Source organism: Physcomitrium patens, chromosome 5 (assembly GCF_059467195.1).
Source record: "Physcomitrium patens ecotype Gransden chromosome 5, ASM5946719v1, whole genome shotgun sequence".
Classification (NCBI taxonomy): domain Eukaryota; kingdom Viridiplantae; phylum Streptophyta; class Bryopsida; order Funariales; family Funariaceae; genus Physcomitrium; species Physcomitrium patens.
This window is the reverse complement of record NC_143414.1, coordinates 3,709,966-3,726,876: the sequence shown is the minus strand read 5'-3', so window position 1 is coordinate 3,726,876 and position 16,911 is coordinate 3,709,966. Positions and strand designations below refer to the sequence as shown.

Below are 16,911 nucleotides of genomic sequence, written 5' to 3'. Positions count from 1 at the left end.
CGTAAGAGTGACTTCCAAGAGTTCTGCCACTGTCGAGTAACGTTGGGCGGTAGACAATTTGCAATTGAGCGGGTCAAATTTTGAGTCTACTAGTTACGTGAATGACGCGTGCCTAATGATGCGGGCTGATGAAGGGAATACGGTGACCCGCCTGCTCTGGACGTGAGCATAGGCTAGTTCAATAAGTCTTGTTCAACACGAAGCATGTTCATAGCACGATCGAAAATTATCAATTGAGGCGTTGTGCAGAGACCACGAAGCGAAGCAGAAGGGTTCACGGAATGCAATCGTGTTGTACATGTCGATAGGTCTGGGACTGGTGTGTAGGTTTGGTTAGGAATGATCCAACAAGGGGAAGTTCTTAGGAACAATTAGGGGCCTGGGCGTGAGAAGGATTGAATATGCGGACGAAGACGGTAGATGGATGGCAGCGCAAGGACCATTTCCGCTTGAGCGTAATGAAGACTATGAAGAATCTGCGTCAAGCGCGTCCGGGGATGATTTTTGGCATGATTTTGCTCACGGGATTAGTATTGATTCACCTGCACCTGCACCTTCGACAAGATTCCTCACAGGGTTTGTGACGCTAAGTCCCTCATTTTCCTCCACCTTTCTCATACCCCTTCCGACGTTTTCTTGCGAAGTGAATCGATTTTCGAACACCTCACAGCCTGTTCCACGTTCTTTTATCCGCTACGTAGGCAAAAATCTCCTGCGGGAACAACCTAGCGATATCGAACGTTTTCGAGCTAGATAGCGCCGGAATTAACAATTATGTATAGCATTATCCTATCTCAGGTTTTCAGTAGAGCACGATCTGGATATGATGGAGCACGCTAATTTTGAGAGTGGATTCGAGGTTCCGATCAATATTTTACTAATCAATTGAAAATGAAACTAAAACAACGCACATATCTGTATTTGTGTCCCTCATGTTTTGGTTGCTGTCTAGAACTTCAGGTGCTTCGTAGATGCACTCTCTGCTTAGATTTGTAACTTAACCCGTCGAATGAGTTAACAGCAACTGCGTTGTTCAATTGGAGGTCAAACGCACTTTAATTCTAGCCCAACAAACTGGGGTTTCCATTCAATTCTACACTATATTTTAGTGAAGAAACTAATGGTCGTTTTACATGTTTTGCTGCACAGCTAGCGAAAACACCGTCAGTGGATACCTGCCAGGCACGGTACGAGACGATCAGATATTTCAGTGCGATCGATCACAATGGCGGACGGACATCTGCAACTTGCGCGGTGACGTTCAACTAGAGATCTGTAACGGCACGAAGGCGTTTGTCCTGTACGCGAATCAAGCTGTCGAAACCACGCAACTTGTTAGGAAGGAGACGACGAAGCCATACTCGCGGAAATGGGAGGAAGATTCGATGAGTTCCGTCAATGAAGTCACGCTGCTCAGGATGCCAGCCTTATCACTTGCAGCTCAAGCCACTAGGCGCCCGTGCGATGTCCGTCACAAGGTGCCGGGCATCGTCTTCAGCACCGCAGGCTACACTGGCAATCTTTACCACGAGTTTAACGACGGCATAATTCCCTTATTTATAACCAGCCAACACCTGCGTCGGGAAGCCGTGCTCATTATTTCGAGCTTTCACAATTGGTGGTATTCGAAATACCGAGAAGTGATAGAACAGATCACCAAATATGAGATCATCGATCTAGAGCGGGACGAACGAGTTCATTGCTTTCCGGAGATCGAAACTGGCTTGCACATCCACGGTGAGTTAAGCATCGACGCAAATCGAATGCCTCTCAAGGAAGGCATTCAAGAGTTCCGTGACATGCTCAATCGAGCCTACAAGCCCGGACCAGAGGATGAACACAAGATTAGAGCTAGATTAAAAAACAAGATAAATCCGCGCTTAACCATCATTGTACGACAAGGGACCAGGAAGCTGCTGAACCTGGACGACGTGATTCACCTGGCGGAGCGCATCGGGTTTAAGGTCCATCTGTTAACGCCGGACCCCACCATGGAGCTGAAGAAGATCTTCTGGTTGCTCAACAACACAGATGTGCTGCTGGGCGTTCATGGGGCCGCCATGACCCACTTTCTATTCATGCGCCCGGGGAGCGTGTTCATCCAGATCGTCCCGCTCGGCACGGACTGGGCCGCGAATGAGTACTTCGGAGAGCCGGTGAGCAAACTGGGGCTCAAGTACATGCCCTACAAGATCCAACCTGATGAGAGCTCTCTCAGTGACATATACAACGCCACGGATCCTGTCTTAGTCGATCCTGATCGCATCACGCAAAGAGGGTGGGGCGATCTGAAGAAGATCTACCTGGAGGCACAAGATGTGCGTCCATCGCTGCATCGCCTGCGGCAAGTTCTGCAACAAGCGAAGCAGGATTGCAGACCTTTGTCTCACGAGAACAACACATCCAGGAAGAGTAGATTCATGAAACACTGAAACTGATCCATCCCCATCATCAGATTCAACACTGCATGAAAAAAATAACGAAACATCTTTTGGAGCTCATTCAACCAACACTGCACAGATCCATCGGAGCAGATCCTACACCTCCGTGATCGAAATCATCTAGATTAGCGTCGCAAGTTCGACTTGGCCATTGTTTAGAAAGCAGAAACCAATTCGACGATGGATCTTTCGTTCTGTGCTCTGCGGCCACGCACTCTGTACCATATCATTGAATTCCATTGAATTTAACCACCATTTTTTCTTCTCCCAATTTGCATCGCTCCCCCTTCGTTTTATCTTTCTCAGAATATGTTTCTTCACTATGTGTTGTTTGTAGAAAAGATTACACTGCATTCAGCACTTTGATTGTTGCTAGAAGAGTTCAACCAGTTCATAACTGCGTAAAATACCATGGTTTGTTTGAAATTTTACTTTAAATTATTGGTAGTGGTTTGCAAAATTTAGGGCTTTTTTGTAATGTTGTTAATTTTTGATGTTGGATATTGTTTTTTTTTTTCTTCTTTGCTTTGCTTTCTTTTAAATAATTCACACGTGTAAACTAATACATGATTGTATTTTTAATTATTTCTTTATTTTTTTATTGGTTTTTAATTTTTTAGTATAATTGAATGTTGATTGACCATGTCCTATCATGTGGTAAACTCATATTATGTTTTTCTAGTTCATTTTATTTGAAATAAATTATGTTTAATAAAAATTTAAAATTATTATTATTATTATGTTTTATGAATGTTTTTACATTGATTCTTATCTAAGTTTTTATTGAAGAAATACAAAAATATAATATAATTAAATGCAAAAGAAACAAGTTTCATTTTTAATAATAGGATTGGATATAAATATAAAATATATATATATATATATATATATATATATATTTATCTGAATTGTTCAAAATTGTGTGTTGGAAAAACTAATAGGGTCATTAGATCTTAGAGTCCACTTTGAAAGATCTATTTTACTAAAGCCTTACGAAAAGTTATATTTTAGAAGCTTTAGATATTAGAAATGGTATAAAGTAAGAAGACATCATGACATAGACCAAATCATTCTTTTATCATGATTCAAAATATAATAACTTAAATCTTGATTGTGAAAATTATATAAATAAATGTATATATATATATATATATATATATTTGTCAATTTTTTTTTTTTATTTATTTGGCTTCTTAAGTTTTTGTATAAATCACATCTTCAAGATGGATCCAATACAAATTGTGAGCGATAATGCTATTTATATTACTTAGAAAAAAATACATTTTACATCATCTATTCTTCTCATGACCTCTAGGCTTCTTTTTTTAATGTCAAAATCTAACTAAGAAAGACTTTTGGATTTTATTATTATAAACTCACAAGGTTATAGCCTCTTGCCTTCTTTCTCAAGCTTAAAGACATTTAAAGGTACATCTTGTCTTGTTGTTTGTTTGTAATATAGCAATTAGATTTTATAAGAGAAAAATTGTACAAAACTATGTAAGTAATATAAAAAATTATATAAGATTTTTTTAAGACTATAAAAGATTCTTTAAAGCTATAATTGATTATAAAAAATAAAATTGATATACAAGATTCACAAAAACTTTTAAAATATTATAATAGAATTTTATTGAAATTCAATTAGATTCTAGAGGTGTCGAAAAGTCTTTATAATTTCTGTATCAAGTAATAGCACATCTAACATTTATAAAAATAGAAGATATATGAATTTAAAATTTATATACCACTATTAATCTAATTAAATAATGTAAGATATATATGAGTATGTATTGATATATATATATATATATATATATATATGGATAATATATCTTGTATATTTAAAGATTTAAAATTAGTTAATTTTAATTAAAATTTAATATAAAGAGATAATAATATTTAAGAATATGAAAAGATAAGACTATTCCCACCTTTGTTGAGAAGAACATTGAAGGTACCAAAATATTTAAGTTGGGCACCAAAATGTTTATGATCTTTATTAAAGATGACTAGATGTTTTTAATTTAATTATCCCTTAGGATAAATTAAAACATTAACATATTTAAATTGATGCTTTCAACTATTAAAAAAAAAACAAAACAAAACAAACAAAACAAACAAACATAAAGTGGTTAAATGAAAAGATAAACAATGTTGTAAGAAAATTAATAGAAATCAAGAAAGTTCTCAAATAATCTTTTTTAATTTTCTTTTTTGATAATTATAATATTGGATTCAAAATAAATGTGAAGGTTTCGCAATAAATTCTATTTTTAAAAAAAAATTCAACTTATTTTCATTTTTATTGATAGTTTTATTTTTTGTTTGCATCTAAATAACTCAAATTAAGTTATAAAACTCATTTACTTTATTACTTTAAAATTATTAACATATTATTCTTTGAATATATAAATTATGAAAAATTACTTCAAACAATATGTCTGATAATATTATTTTATTCTTAATTTGAGATATACAAAATAATACTAATCTTAATATCATTTGAATCTTATATTTCAAACTTTCTAAGATTATATTATTAATGAAACTTCTTCTTATAACCATCATATTTTTTATTAGTGTAGTAGCCATTCAATTCCATCATGACACACAAGGTACCACAATTATTTTTGTCTAGCATTTGTACATGGCTAAAAAATAAAGTTCACTTTAATTTCAAAATATTGCATAATGTCACTATATCCTATGCAATGGCTTTTCATTTATTTATTTATTTTTTGTTTTGTTTTTGCAATAGTTTACTTTTTTTGGTCAATTCAATTCATATAAATTGTATGCCTTATGTACCAAAGCAACACAAGCAACTTGTTACAAAAAGTGAACCTGCAATATTTCCATCAAAGCATAACACATCATTAAATCATAAGCATGCAAAATTGTTGATAAGAAAAAGTAAATATCATCTACATTATCTGCAAGATTTGTTTTAAAATATTCACTACAAAATTCTTCAGGATACTTATTCAAAATCCTAAATCTCCTCTTTAAAAGAGTTTAAGGTAAAAACCCATACATTAGTTTCAAACACTTCAAATTAAATGTAGTATTTTGTATAATGTTTTAAATATCTTTTAAAAAAGATATACTTTGCATAAAATTTTGCTGAAATTTGAAACTTCATCAATTTATCATTAACACATTATTTAACAACAATATCAAACATTTAGAACCAAAACTGTAATAGAAAAATATTACCTGACAGATAAAGCTTGAAGCAAAAACTATGATGTGAATTCTTAACCAGATGCCCCCCTTTACAGCCAAAGTCACTACGCTGAAAAAATAAATAAAAAGTAAAAAAAAAAAACATCTATATCTTCCAGTTGTATTCTTACATTTTATCTCAGCATACATGATAGGCGGACAAAGCAGTTACTTTTGATAGAATCATACTGGAAAGTCTTGCCATTCATTTGGTCAACTCTAAAAGCTTATACAAAAACGAAAAAATAAAAGCTGGGGTCCTTGATCTCACTCCACAAGTGAATCTTCTGGCTGTAGTCCGCTCAAACCATTTATTACAATCGCCTGGACTCAAATTCCAATGCCAATGGAGAAATTTTGCGAAAAGCAGATATATGGTCTTGATCATTCATCGATGCTCCCAGTAAATTCGTTTTAAAAAGAAACAGAACTACAACATCAATTTACAAACCATTGCGTCTAGCTTTTAATGGGTACGTATTTTAACAGGTAAAGCTTGGTCAAGGTGAGCAACCAGGAAGCTTTGTCAACCAAGCTCGATTTAACCTCAACCTCTTCAAATAAAACTGTTGGTAACCATGCCTGAATCATCCATAACAATTGCTGGATGTTTTTTATGAAAGAAAAATATAGAAATATAGAAACAGACTTTTAGTCATCTTCCCCTTTAGAAGGCTTACGATATTGAGTTTCCAACTGTTTAGCAACTATAAGCCCAGTCGTAATGAAAGTTTTCAAATTCGGGATAGTGTAATTCTGCGCAATGTATACACCAGTGAACGCACCAAGCGAGAACGAAAAACTGGTTCTGAAAATCCCCATATTGCTGCAAAGATACCAAGTCTCAGTGCCAATATATTTCGTATTCAGCTTCCTGCACAAAGACAGGCGAAATGCTTAGCAAGCACAAGAGGAAAGATCTTGCCATAACTGTAAATGACAAAAAGCTTTTTAACATGACCATCCATCCCAAAAAGAAAACATAATTCTATCAACTGAACAATTTGGATATCACATAAATACAACCTCACATGACCAGAGTAGTCTCGTCACCACAAATTGTGAAGATCTCAGGTCAGCAAGCGAAAGAGAACTCCTGCATGTTATCCAACCTAAGGCATCTAATTTATCACCCTAGTCACGAAAGACGAAGCTCTAAATATTAATCTGCAATCTCGAGTCATAAATTCTTCACTTCTGCCTGCTAGATCCTGCTAAGTGGCAAAGTCTTGTATGACTCACACAAAGTTCTTAAGCCATGCCTCACATGCTGAAAAATACAGTACCGATCTCCGCACCACGTTCATCAACTATATCCCACTCTAAGCCCAGTGCACATACTTCTACACACTCTGCCACTAATCTGGTGTGTAAAAGAATTCACACACCAGATCCACACATTGCATTCATGAATCATTTTCATGCCCCAGTATCAGGAACAGAAAACAGACCACAGATAAGCAAAAAAAAAAAGATGCGGCAAAGAAATCACCTACTTAGCTCAACTCAAGCCTGTATGCAGATATTTCAATCCAGTTAACCTAGCAACAGTACGCAAAGTCTCTAACCACGGCAAAAGGATTGTTGCATCCCCCAACGCGTCAAGCGTACACACACAAACCTCTACACACCATCAGATTAATCATTCATTCAATTCAGTACAAAAAAAATTTGCAACTGCCCTTCCACCAAATACTGCATTACCAGAATGCAGTATTGGGAAGATCACACGCTTACACTCTTCGATGTCTCTCAAATAAATAATTCATCATTATAATTATCATTATCGATGTGTCATGGTTTATTTATTTATTCATCGAAAAAAGAATAATTAAACACTTTCGAAAAACCGTAGACAACGAACAGTGCAATACCAAAATTGCATACTGCGTACAATCACACGATTCATTGAACAGTCTATACTGCCGAACCCCATTAACTCAGCACGCGCACACCAAACACTCAATTCCCCCATTTCAATACTTCAAAAATAAATTAACACCAATCTCCACGCACGTAATGCAATAACACAAGATGAACAGCCTTCATTTCTACCTACTTAGCGCACAAGCGATCTCCAATCAGAACTCTCCCATCTGCAAGCTCAAAGTGGTCACAAAATCTCAGGATCAAACACAAACACACACACACACACACGGAAAATGCCCGGCAATGCACCCGATTCATTGCCACCGACACTGAATTTGGCCATCTCGTAACCAGAAAAAGGCACCACACCATCACCGTGTCCTGAAATGAAAAGGAAAAGATCAATTCCACAGCCGATTACAGCGAAACCCTAATACCCGAAACACCCGACTCCACGACACGCGAGAAAGACCTTCCAGACACTTTCACAAAAGAAATTTCCCGGAAATTTTAAGCACCGGAACTTGGAAGAAGAGCACGACACTTGTAGCGCGCAGTGCCCCAACGCAAAGCTCTGGATCGATTACACAAACAACGATGAATCGCAGCAGCAGCTGCTCCTCCTCCTCACCACGAAGCTCGCTTCGTAGCACTTTATGAAGGTTGGAGGAGGAGTTGGTGGATGAACGTAATTCGTTGATGCGCGTCACTTTTCTATCGATGACGTGTGATGTCCTCCTGGATTGTCGTAAAATTTAAATATTACGATTTCTTTGGGAAGTTCTTTTTAATGGTCTATTTTCAATTAGTTATAATACACTTGAAAACATTTGTTACATATTTCTTTTGTTCTTTTGTGATTTCTGGAATTGCTTTTGAATTTTATATTGGATAAAGTGAAATACGTTTTAATTTTTATGATATATTGTAGAAAAATTAGGAGCTGAATTCCTTTTTTGAATTTTTATATAAGTTTAGTTAGTTTCTTTTAGGCTCAAGTACAACAAAAAATTAACACAGATATTTTAGAAATAACAACTTTCATACAAAGTTTGTGATAAAGTATGGTTATCTTGATGTAATATCAAGACTAATCAACTTTGTTATAAGTTGGATTATTAAAGACTTGGCCTATTTAATATCAAAAAAGAAATTAATTCAATAACATATCAATTGCAATTACCACTATCAATGAAGATCCATTATGTATTCCATGTGTTTCTTATTGATCTTGATACAAAAATGAATATAGAAAGAAATCTAGATATTCTCAAAAAAGATATATATATATATATATATATATATATTTAAATGCTAAAAAGTAGTTGGAACATTTATAAGTCCAAAAAGCATGACATTATATTCTAAATGGCTATATCTAGTTCAAAACTTAGTCTATTATTCATATCTTTCTTTAGTATGTAGGCTCTTTGTAGATCTATTTTGATATAGATCTTAAATTTATTTAGTTAATAAAAGAGTTCTAATATTAAAGACAAAAGAAAGTAATTTTTGATGGTCAGTTTAATAAGTCCATAATAATCTATACACATTTGTAAAGATAATTTTTTTTTCTTCATGAAGTAGATTGGCACACCTACAAGAGATTTTAAATATTAGATAAAATTAATTTAAAGATTTTTTATCAATTCTTTTTTTAAAGCAAAAATTTTAATCTAGAGGAAGTTTAAAATTTATGATATGGTAGTTGAGTTCCTTCTTAGAGATCAATTGCATAATCACAAGACTAGTATTTTGGAAATACATTAGTAATTGTTTTTCTTAAATACATCTTAGTATTTTTTATATTATTTGGTAATTCTATTGCAATCCTTATTTGAATAAAGACTTAGTGTTGCAATAATCATAAATATGTTCATATCTTTTGTAGCTTGCATAAATGCCTTACTTTATATAAATAAAATTCAAGATAATTTATTGTTCTTAAAATTAAATCTCAAAATAATTTTTTATAATTTCTAATCAAAATCATAATTACATAATTTAAACTAAGAAAGACCAGGTATTATTAGATTTGTAGGAAAATAAATGATATTAGAGATAGTATTGGATATTTAATCTTCTAATGCACTTTTAATAGTTTGGTTTCTTCTATGATGTCTGTAGATGCAAGTAATTGTTTATTGATAATTTCTATTGTAGCTAATTGGATTTTCTTTAAAAGTATCAATTCTTATTGTAATGAAAAGTCTTTGTATATAACACATGTTTAAACTCCAATGCCTAAAAGTGATAAAATTAATAATTTATAATTTAAAGTTATAACAACTGTAAGATTTAGTAGTAGTATAAGACTTATATTTAATCGTCTAGACTTATTCAACTACAAGATTCTTAATACAACTAGACGTCTTTATTTTCCAACTTTTTCATGTTCAAATTTTTATTTCTTATTTTGAATCTTGTTCATTTGATGCAATAGTATTATATCTTATGACTTTTTTTTCCATAATATAAATACAAGATTTTATAATATATATATATATATATATATATATATATATATTTAAACTTTTGGTATCAATTACTAAAATTGATTTGTATTAATTTAAATAGATTATAGTCTTCATAAATAAGGTTTTGAAAACTTGGAAGTTGTTGTCATGACTTGATTTGTTCTTCTCCAATCAAATCTTTATTCTTCATACCTTTCAAATAGTAAATTGTTATATGCAATGGCTTAAGCAATAACTTATTTTAATAAATCTATTTTTTATTATTAATAATAATTTTTAAATATTATATAATAATTCATAATAAAATTGATTGATAAAGGCTTTATGATTTCCATCTAAAATGTAAGCAAGGTTTTAGAATGTGATAATATAAATGGTAGGTGATTGTAATCTTTATTGTAAAGACTAATGTTTTATTTTGCTACCTTTTCTTAATAGCTTTCTTTGAGTATGGTCACAAATACTTTCAAGAGTAAACTTGAATCAGAAAAAGATATCTGAATCCTTTTCTATTAAAAATGCAAATGAAGAAAGAATACTTATAGATAGAAATATATTTATAAATTTAATTTGAGTAAATCTATAAATATATTAATATATATAATCTTGAATAAAGCTTGACTTATAAAAGTCCTTGAAATTTTGATCTTATGTTGTCAAAATTCTCAAGCATTCTAATCTTTGCATCCTTCAATATCATAGTCATAAGACTTTTTGGATTCACTTGTGAGGTTGATTTACTTGCTTCTTTTTATCTACACAAATTCTTGGAATAGATATTTGATCTTATTGTTAACTTCTTCTATATGAATAAAAATAGTACTTCTATACTTGATATTAGTAATACATGAAATTTCTACACTAAGAATATTCATAAACTTGTGAAGATTTGCAATAGTTGCAAATCTATTCTTACTTCTATTAAGTATAAGACTCATAATTTATTTTTTTCTATCTTTATAATAGATAAATTTAACAAATTTATAAGATTTTTTTAAAAAGTTAATCCATAATATCTGATATCAAATAAAATTTCTAAAAAGATGGATAGTTTATTCTCTTTAAAGAAAGAATAAATGTTAGAAAACAAAAAAATATTAGTTTGAAGGTTGGCAATTTGCTACCTTTAAAACAAAACAATAAAAAAATGGAATGATTTAGTTACTTCAAAAAAAATAAGTATAAAAATTAATACTCTTATTAAATTATCAATAACATGAATCACAACAAAATTTTATAAATAACAATATACTCTTATATTACCAAAAGAGAAGTAGTAGAAAACTAAAAGATGTATATAGAATTGAAATATAAAATGACTAAAAAGACTTGAACCAAGATAAAACATAGAAAAATCATGAATAACAGTAAGAAAGACCTTACTCTTATGTTTGCATATACTATCTATTAAAGAACCATGTGGCAATGTCCTACAAGCCATATGACTTGTATCCAATTTGCAAGATATATGTTTGATTTGTAGTATGAATTCTCAACATATACATGACATTACCAACATATAATATAAGTGGTTAAAAGTGCAACACGTGGCTAACTTGTTGGCTAAGTTATCAACCTATCAATCATTAATAAATACATGTAAAGTCTATCAATAATTTAACATACTTCTACTTCCATCTATATAATTCTACTTATTTTAAGTAAATATACTAGTAAAATATGGCTATTTATTATATACATATATATATATAATATTAATATAAATAAATATATATATATATATATATATATAATTACATATTCTATATTCTTAATACAAATTTTCTGTAATAAATATTTTATACCTTTATATCTAATAAAATTATAACTTAAAATAAAATAATATATTGATAAAAACTTAATTTTTTTATTAAATATAGACATTCAAAGTAATTATTTTTTAAAATAGTCATATTATTAGTATATAATTTTAATGCCTTTATTTGTATATTAAAAATATTTTAAAAAAAGTTTTATTAATGATATAACTCAAAGCTAAAGAAATAACTTTATAATAAATACTATGTCAATATGGTGCCATACATAAAAGTAACTTTAAAAATAAGATCAATCAAAATAGTAAATACAAAGAAGATAACTCTACCAAGTAATTTATTACTATCCAATTGTCTTTTTGAGCTTTAAGATTTAACAATAATTTTATTATAATATTATAATATATCTATTTTTAATATTTTAATATGAATAATAAATTTTTTTGTATAGATTGTCAAGACCATAAATTTGAGTTATTTTTATTATAGCTAGTAGACTAATCACAATAATTTTTATAACATTTTCTATTGCTTAGACATTTTTTGAATAAAGCACAATCTTTTTGAATGTTGAATATAATTCTATTATAAAAAACCTTCATAAAAAAATAGAAATAACAATCTTCAAGAAACTATAATATTAATTTAAACTAAAATATTTGAAATTTTATAGAATCCTCTACAAATAACTTTACATTATTTTACAAAATTTTATGGTTTTTAAAAAATTAATATAGAAAATTAATATAAAAATACTTTATATGGTTTTCTAAAATATAATACATGATGCTATAAATACATACACACACACACACACACACACACATATATATATATATATATATATATAGTTGCATCTTAGTTTTGCTAAAACAAATTATAAAATAATTCAAAGTTTTGACTAATCCTTAGTCTTTACAACAAGTATTGTTGTTAGTACAGCTCTCTTATCATTGTTTGTTAATTTTAACATTTATAAAGTGATACAAAATTATTTTGAAAATAAATAAAAATACACACATGTATAAATTTTTATTTGAGATTTTATGAATTGATAAAAATAAAATTAAGCATAGTGAAAAAATGAAAGAATACACACACACACACATATATATATATATATATATATATATAGAAAAAAATCAATGAAAAAATGTTTTTGGATTCAAATAAAAAAGATAAATAATTGTGCAAAGACTCAAAAAGAATTAATACTACAAAAAATAAAAATAAATACAATAATTAAAAACTCAAGATGAAAAGCAGTGTGATTTAGATTATATTAATAAAACTTCTATCAATACCATTTGCAAAAAATATATATATATATTTTCAAAAATTTAGTTATTTATTACTTGAACCATTAAACAGAAAAAAAAAAAAAAAGAAAAGAAAAATCTAAAAAACATTACCAATCAATCTATTATTACTTTGTAAAAAGTTTTGTAAGAAGTTTCATTGACTGTACTATAGTATTTTACTTTATTTATTATATCTAAAACCAGACACGTCGGTTCAACAATCTAAAAGAAGCTTCTACTAATTGTTCTAGAATATATCAAAAGACTCTAGAGAGACTTAGAAGTGAAGATCTGCAACCACTTTGGTTCACCCAACAAACCGACTATTCGTCAAATTTATTATTCAGCTAAACTTACAACACAATCAACATCGACAAAACAGAAAACTCTCAGTGAGAGTATTGAAGACGTGAGGTTATTTCACATGTGCAGACCCAGTGTAGGTGATGAATCGACCGCACAAACAAGACATGTCTCATGTTCTTACATATATATACACACAAATGAAGTTGTGTATATATATACATATATATATATATATATATATACATAGATATATTGCACTGGGTGAATGAATTAATATACGTAAGTTAAACCGAGAAAGCGTGGCTGGTGCTGAAGCTGGCGGTGAGGTTGCGGCTGGGGCCGAAGAAGGCAACAACATTCGGGGAAGCGAGAAGCAAGATGCTTCGGAGGAAGGTCAGGTCAGCGTGGGGGAGGGGGAGGGGGGAGGGGATGATGAGCAGGCGATGAATGTGCGAGAATCGCTTGTCGACAAATGGCATAGCTCAGCATGCGCATCACAACGGAGCACGGATCAACGTCACTTGCTCATCGAATGAGCGTGACACATGCGTTCCGGGGCACCTGAACTTCAGCGTTCGGCGACGGATCTGCCCTTTTTGAGACGCCTCTTCATTGGCTGGGATCGTCTAGAACGCAAGTCATAACGGTGGATCCCGAGCGTGAGCATGAAAGGATTTCTGACACGTCAGCTCGGGAAATTGTAAGAGGGTTGCGCTGATGTGAGTTCTTGTCGAACATTTTGTTCACTGTGCCAGAATGCTTTTGCCGGTGTCTATTTGATGCGTGACATGTCGATGTGGAGAGGTGTTGTTGTGAGTGTGAGACAGTTTTTGAGACGCTGATGTTGCTTGGGTTTATGTGAATAGTGAAAGGAAGGCCTTTCTGGAGTTCATGTAAGTGGTAATTTGCTGTTTTAAACGGGGGCAGAAGTAGGCAGTCAAGACTACCTATTCGGAGTGATGAAGGTCAAACCCACAGTTTGAAGGAAGCTTCGAGACTTTGCCAGGAAGGCTTGAAGAAAGCTCTTGAAGTGCTTTTCAAGGAGCCGAAACGGGAAAGAAACTTGTGCAGGACAGGATCGGTTTCAAGCACTGACAATGTTCAGTTGTAGACGCGCTCCTGGAGCATAGGTGAGACGGGGATTTGCTAGCAGGTCGAAGTGGTCTCCGAAAGAATGTGCACAAGGTGAGGATCATGCTGGTTCGTGTGTTGTAGCGGTTGTTGTTTCTAGGGGTTCACACCGACCGTTGGTTTTACCGATTTACAGAGGTCTGTCATACCGACTTTGCAATTGGCACGGAGAGTTAGTCAATCGTGGCGCTTGACGAAGCGCCAGCAATCATAGCCCATGTCAAGTACTTTAATGAAGAACGTCTTTTAGTCGTGAATAATTCAAATGGCAACGTGTAGAGCTGTTTGGAGGATGGGGTAGTACGCAGTCGGAGTTGTTGTTGGGTGGAATGGGACCCGCGCTACCTGAAACGACTTAAGCACTTTTGAGTAGTGATACACTGCCAGCCTTTGGTGATGTCGGGAACGAAATCCACTTGCGTTGCTTCCTTCACAAGCTTATCCACAGATTTGAGTTGATGCAGTCTTGGCCTATTGCCGATATTGATCCAGTCAGGTTCTCTTCTCGGTGTTGATTCAGTCTTAGTCCGTTATACGAAGTGAGGGTGTCTTTGCTGTCTAATGATAAGTTCTAATGGGTTTTCTTCGAAACTGTTTAAATTTAAACTGAAGAAAATTTCTGAATTGTACCACAACAATGGAAAGGTTGATCGAAACCCCAAGCAAGGTGTAGTTGGCGAGACTGATAATCTGTCCAAGTCAGAAGTTACAAAAGCATTAACAAACACTAACATAAAGCACTAATATTTGAGTGTATAATCAAAGCTTTGACTGGGAACAGTTAGAAGGCACCCTGAAATGAATTGCGCTTGTTTTCGTGCAGATCAACGAGGAGAAGCAATTGTGTGGGTACTCGTCGATTTGAGATAGAAAAATCATGGGAGATATAGGAGTCATTGACGATTTGTCCCTGGATCATCTTCCAGAATGGACCAACTTGAATGAGCTTCTGGCGGCAATTGAGGCGCAGCTAGGAAGACAAGTGCGCGACCAGATCGAAAACGCACTGGGTCGTGATCCTGACGAGATGATTAACGTGCGGGTGCTTCTGTCAGATATTCAGAATGAATTGGGCGGCTCTTACTTCGTCGATCTACTTCAAGATGAGGATGGAGAGAGTGGGCTAACCACCCAGGAATAAACAACTTTTAGAGGAGCTATTTGTGGCCGATTGTTTCTTCTGCTGCAGGGTGATTGCGAAGACATAAGATCTCAAGGTATTATAACCACTCAACCTTGTAGTTGACTTGTTCCCAACTACTGGCGCATGTAGAAAGTCGTGAAATCTTTATCTTGTTTCACCACAACAGTAAGGATTTGTACGATGTTCAAAATCTCTTAGAGACAAATCCCTTGGTTTCAAAAGATTACTCTGAATCATTTCAACCAGTTTGGCACAATAGCTGACGTAAACATAGATGCGGATGCTGCGTTCAGTGCATGAAATAAGTCGTTTAAGCCATTCCACAAGGTCTAGTAGCTCCTTTGAGGTTCTGTTTGACAGACATTTTGAAAGGTCAAATGCACCTATTTACCCTATTTGTAATCTGGAATCAGAACATGTAATGGGAATAGAAACCAGGCATCTAGCTTACGCGTTGGAAACTCGATTTATTATTAAGTCTTGAAATTTATAAAATGTATTGTGAATGCATTTTTATCAACTGTTGCCTGCATCAAGTTTTCAAAAGAACAAGATGGACATGAGATTGTGGTTTATTAATTCATTTACTGTATAAAAACATTCAGTTAGATTCCATTGTTAAGATTTTACAAGTGTGTTATGCTCTCAAAGTTTACATTCGCTATCTCAGCTCTTTCTGAATGGTAATACTGAATGGTGGAGACTTCAAGGACCCACTGCAGAGGTGTGAATTTTCTAGCAAAGTATGGCGCCCCGTCAAGACGTGTAATGGTTGTACGAGTTGCTTCGATGTCATCACTGGTCTATTTCTGTTTGCATACGCTTTATTCCTCTGTGTTAATAACGCAAACAAGATCAATCAACCCTTAATGAGTACTTTCTACGATGTAGCCAAATAGTTGGATAGGCATAGAGAAACAAAAGCATAGCCGCATTTTTCCTCCTCCAGAGAGAAAATGCAGCCATTTCTTTGAAGAACATCGGCTGTCTTTCCACAATTTAAACAGCATCGACTTCCTCCACTGATCTTTGCCAACACTACCGCTGCGAGGAACCATCCACGACAATTAAATTTGTAAGTCGGTTGCTACACCTTGCCCAAAAATAAGTATAACAATTGTTTATCAGCTGGAAAGTTCAACGCAGGTCTCCGGTGACAAAAGTTCATGAAAGTTACTTCCGGCCGCAAAAGCTTGCGCAGCCATCGAGCCAGCCTGTCTTTGGAAATCCCTTCCATAT

At 33.1% G+C, this 16,911-nt stretch overlaps 2 protein-coding genes and 1 long non-coding RNA gene across 5 annotated transcripts; 2 read left to right on the top strand and 1 right to left on the bottom strand.

Annotated features, from left to right (window-relative positions):
• Nucleotides 1-223: 223 nt before the first annotated feature.
• LOC112282861 (xylan glycosyltransferase MUCI21) lies at nt 224-2,712 on the top strand. The gene is made up of 2 exons (XM_024520975.3): nt 224-576; nt 1,150-2,712. Exons 1-2 carry the CDS (start codon nt 402-404, stop codon nt 2,430-2,432), a joined length of 1,458 nt encoding a protein of 485 aa, XP_024376743.1. The 5' UTR covers nt 224-401; the 3' UTR covers nt 2,433-2,712.
• A 3,330-nt stretch (nt 2,713-6,042) lies between these two features.
• LOC112282155 (uncharacterized) lies at nt 6,043-8,154 on the bottom strand. Its single transcript, XM_090250278.1, has 3 exons — nt 8,057-8,154; nt 7,729-7,919; nt 6,043-6,543 (listed from the first exon to the last, which is right to left on the bottom strand). Exons 2-3 carry the CDS (start codon nt 7,908-7,910, stop codon nt 6,321-6,323), a joined length of 405 nt encoding a protein of 134 aa, XP_090106404.1. The 5' UTR covers nt 7,911-7,919; nt 8,057-8,154; the 3' UTR covers nt 6,043-6,320.
• A 5,850-nt stretch (nt 8,155-14,004) lies between these two features.
• Nucleotides 14,005-16,149, top strand: LOC141045445 (uncharacterized). 3 transcript variants are annotated; one of them, XR_016502855.1, is made up of 3 exons: nt 14,005-14,097; nt 14,264-14,582; nt 15,352-16,149. It is a non-coding gene; the product is annotated as an uncharacterized LOC141045445 (long non-coding RNA). The 3 variants fall into 3 exon arrangements; XR_012217592.2 differs by having other exon boundaries at nt 14,005-14,116; XR_012217593.2 differs by lacking the exons at nt 14,005-14,097; nt 14,264-14,582 and adding an exon at nt 14,585-15,024.
• The last annotated feature ends 762 nt before the right edge of the window (nt 16,150-16,911 follow it).